General features: G+C 35.4%; 1 protein-coding gene across 1 annotated transcript in view; it reads left to right on the forward strand.

Annotated features, from left to right (window-relative positions):
* LOC149130233 (uncharacterized) overlaps positions 1 to 5,000 on the forward strand; it is a 14,504-nt gene that overhangs the window by 6,857 nt on the left and 2,647 nt on the right. Inside the window, exons 4-5 of the mRNA XM_089345800.1 lie at positions 2,113 to 2,136; positions 3,066 to 3,646. Of these exons, the coding sequence (XP_089201926.1) occupies positions 2,113 to 2,136; positions 3,066 to 3,616 (575 nt within the window). The 3' untranslated portion in view covers positions 3,617 to 3,646. The remainder of the gene's footprint in view (positions 1 to 2,112; positions 2,137 to 3,065; positions 3,647 to 5,000) is intronic.

Raw genomic sequence — 5,000 nt, forward strand, 5'->3', positions numbered from 1 at the left:
ATATACTAGCAGAGATACCCGGCCTTGCTCGGGATGAAAATGGCATAGATTTTATTGCTTTACTTGTTTCTGTCATGTGACTGCGGCCATGGTGGAGCGTTTCGTAACATTGTTTACAAAATAATAGCTGATCGGTTGCGAAAGGCCGTGTCTACAGTGAACAGTGATGATTTTTTTGCTCTGGTAACTACTGCTGTCTGCCATGTTCACGCACGACCAGCTATATGTGGGTATGAGTAGAGTGACAGATTCAGCAAATATGCAAATTACTTGTGGATAAAGGGACCAGTAAAAAGGGGAAATTTAAAAAATCACACACACACACACACATATTTATACATGCACAATTATACAGACATATACTCTTTTACTTGTTTCAGTCATTTGACTGTGGCCATTCTGAAGCACCGCCTTTTAGTCGAGCAAATCGACCCCAGGACTTATTCTTTGTAAGCCTAGTACTTATTCTATCGGTATCTCTTTTGCCGAACCGCTAAGTTACAGGGACGTAAACACACCAGCATCGGTTGTCAAGCGATTTGGGGGGGACAAACACAGACACACAAACACACATACATATATATATATATATATATACACATACATATATACACCGGGCTTCTTTCAGTTTCCATCTACCAAATCGATTCACAAGGCTTTGGTCAGCCCGAGGCTATAGTAGAAGACACTTGCCCAAGGTGCCATGCAGTGGGACTAAACCTGGAACCATATATATATAATAAACATATACATATATATATATATATAATGATTGATTATCCATTATTGGAATATACATGATGAAGTATCTGAAATACCAACAATTTATTTTCTGTCATTTGTTTTTAAAGTGCATTTGGCTCATCTTACTATTTAACTGCCATCATTCGAATTGATACTTTGCTGGTGGCGTTATACTGGCATTAGTGTTTAATGTAGCAGAATGTCAAGTTCTAATGTTCCATTGCAATTTATAAGGCATTCAGCTCATCAACAATTATCTATCTATCTATCTATCTATCTATCTATCTACGTGTATTCATCTCTCTCTATCTCTCTCTCTCTCTTTCTCTCTCTCTCTCTTTCTCTCTTCCTATAATATATTGGGTTGGTGCATAATTATTGTGGCTTTTATCAACAAATTTTGTTCAACAAAACCAATAACAACATGTCACAAAAATATCTTTAAATGATTATTCCGGAGCATATTCACCATCCACTTCAATTAATGTTTCCCATTTTCTTGGCAGACGGTCAAACTCTCATTCAAAGATGTTTTTTGTTAAATAAAATTTGTTGAAAAAGAGCAGCAATAATTATGCACCAACCCAATATGTATACATATATGTGTGTGTGTGTGTGTGTGTGTGTGTGTGTGTGTGTGTGTGTCTGTCTCCATAACAGTAGCAGTTTGGCAAAAGAGACTGATAGAAAAAATTCCAGGATTAGCAAAGAATAAGTCCTAGGGCTGATTCATTTGACAAAAAATTCAAAGTGCTGCTACACCATGGCCACAATCTAATGACTGAAGCAAGTATTAGCATGCATATATATATACATATGTATATATATATATATATATATATTATATAGCAATAAGAAAATAGAGGAGAATATGCGGTATCCATCGACTTGCAGACAGTGTATTCCATTGAATTAATTTGTTTATTTTGTAACTAAAATGATAAAAACCACAATATACAGATGCTTATGACATACCATGTCATATTAACAATTAAGGTTACAAATATAAAGTACATTTAGCAATTGGGGAATATACAGAAACTTACAGCTCCTTCGGCCTAGCGTTGGCATGCCCCATTCTATCTCTATAGCTCCTGTGTGCCGGAGTATTATATATATTATATATATTAGACAAAAACAGGTAACAAAACCAAGACTGTGAAGGGTTTTCAGGACATTTATAAGGAAAGAGATATGTGGTGAAAACCCCTCACAGCTTGTTTTTTTGTTATCTGTTTTTGTCTAATATATGCATGTTTTTGTCTAAATATATGCATGTATAGTATGTATACATACATAAGCACATTCGTATATTGCAATCATTCCAGTCTTTGTTTTAATCAATTCTCTTGTTTTTGTCTTTTCCAGTTTCTGTTGCTGATCATGCCAAAAGTAAGTTCTTGGATTTTCTCTTCACATTTTTTTAAAACTTCCCATTTTTTTTTTTAATATTCTAAATTTTGATTAGGAAAATTCTCCCTGAATTCATTGAAAAATGGCTTGAATGATTTTCTTTCCATCCTCTCATCATTCTTAAGACATTTCTTGGATTTGGTCATTCAACCATTCATCGAAACATGCACTAGAAGAAAAGCAACCATCTTTCGTTTCAAGATGAAAGGTGTTCTTCCATCAGGATAATGTTCGGACACACACAGGAAGGATGACATTCCAAAGGCTGGAGCAATTTGAATGGGAAACGATGCCCCACCCACCAGACTCACCAGACATTGCCCCCATCTGATTATTATTTATTCCGCAGTCTTCAAAATCATTTGGACAGAAAATATATGAATTCTGTTGACCTGGAGGAATTTTTTTTTGTCATGGACAAGGGAATTTTGGAAGAGGGGGCCTTGCTAGTCTACCAGGTAGATGGAAGGGCATTGTAGAAAATGAAGGAGAGTATATTTTAGATTAAAAAAGAACTTTGTTTATCTTAATTTTACAAAATATAAAAAAGATTAAAATAACGCATTAATTATGGGATGACCTAATGTATATATATATATATATATATATATATATATATGTGGAGAATGGAGCCTCTGGATGCCCTCTTCCCAAGACGGTACCCATATAGGTGATCCCCAGGAGTGCCTCCAGATTTAAACATCCCCTGGTTGCTTGGATGCTTCAGACTACCCCTGAAGGATCGAGGCAAGCCTATCACTTACATATATATATATATATATATATTGTGTGTGTGAATGTGCGTATGTAAGCACTTACAAACACATTTTTATATATGTATACACACATACATGTATATAACTAATTCTCCTCATAATCATGTTTTTTTTTTTATATTTCTTCAACAGGTGCCGATTTGGTCGATCTTGGACTGGGATCACCAGGAACAGGTCATCCCTACCCAAACCACAATGGCTATAATGGGGGCACGTACTTACATCATCCCTACCCCCATCCTTCAGTTCCACATCACACAACAACGCATACAAGCCCAGGATACCCGTATCTTCCTTATGGCTCTTCTAACCCCCACCCCCCCTACGGCTCTTCTTACCCCCACCCTCCCTCTGGCTCTTCATTCCCCCACCCTCCCTACGGCTCTTCTTACCCCAACCCTCCCTCTGGCCCTTCATTCCCCCATTCTCCTTATGGCTCTTCTTTCCACCAGCCACAAGCTTTCTACCCGTACCCACATGCTCCTTCCTCATATCCACAGGCACAACACCCCTACATACCCTACCAAAGTCCACCCCATGCTTCCCCACAATTACCCTTTATTAACCCGCCCTTCAATAGCTACCCCCCCATTCAATCCCCAGTCTACCCTCCAAATCTGAACCCCTTCCCAGGCATCCCCTTCAACACCCCCTACAGCTACCCCCACTATGGCACCTTCTAATGAAAATGGTCCTATTACTGTCGTAATGGCGTAAGTAAAGAAAATTTCTTTTTTCATTGTACATTGACATGTTTTTTCGGATCTTTTTTAAAACGGGGGGCCACATTTTTCATTAACGAAACACTTTGAAACTTGGAACACTGGTAGAATGTGTCATATAAAACATCTTTTTCTCTTAGTCTTCTTTAAAAAAAAAGAAATCCATAAATTATTCCATGTTAAAGTTGTCGTATTTCTGTAATTTCAACCAATCACTGACGTCCATTCAGCCGATATACATTAAGTGCCGACTACATAAACAAACGATTCTGAAACAATTAACCCTAACCCTAACCCTAACCCTAGGGTTAAGGTTAGGGTTAGGGTTAGGGTTAAAGCAAATTTAAAATGAAAAAAGCAAATAAAACGAAGGTATGGAGATTAAATACGCTTTACATCGCTTAATCAGCCAAAGGAGTAAATGTAAACAACTGAATACTTGTCAGTGATTGGTTGAAATTATCGAAATAAGACAATTTTTTACATGAAATAAATTCGAATACAAAAGTATTTTTCTGTTCTATAACACAAAATAGATAAGTATACGAAGTTTGAAAGTCTTTCCCCACCAAAAACACTACGTAAAACATTAATGAAAAATGTGGCCCCCGTTTTAAAAAAGATCCGTTTTTTCTTTTTGCATACTCTCTTTTTACTCTTTTACTTGTTTCAGTCATTTGCCTGCGGCCATGCTGGAGCACTGGTCTCTCTTTTGCTGAACCGCTAAGTTACGGGGGCGTAAACACACCAGCATCGGTTGTCAAGCAATGCTAGGGGGACTTTCACAGACACACACACACATATATATATATATATACATACATATATATATATACATACATATATATATATGATGGGCTTCTTTCAGTTTCCGTCTACCAAATCCACTCACAGGGCTTTGGTCAGCCCGAGGCTATTGCAGAAGACACTCGCCCAAGGTGCCACGCAGTGGGAGTGAACCTGGAACCATGTGGTTGGTAAGCAAGCTACTTACCACACAGCCACTCCTGCGCCTATATAAATATATATATATATGTATATATATGTATATATATATATATATATATATATATATGTACATATATATATATATATATATATATATATATGTACATATATATATATATATATATATATATATATATATATATAGATATAGATATGTATATATATACATATATATATATATGTACATATATATATATATATATATATATATATATATATATATATATATATATATAAATAAATATGTATATATATAATATATATATATATAAATATGTATATATATATAATATATATATATAAATATGTATATATATATATATATATATATATATAT

The sequence above is a fragment of the Octopus bimaculoides genome, chromosome 30 (genome assembly GCF_046866305.1).
Source record: "Octopus bimaculoides isolate indiv1 chromosome 30, ASM4686630v1, whole genome shotgun sequence".
Classification (NCBI taxonomy): domain Eukaryota; kingdom Metazoa; phylum Mollusca; class Cephalopoda; order Octopoda; family Octopodidae; genus Octopus; species Octopus bimaculoides.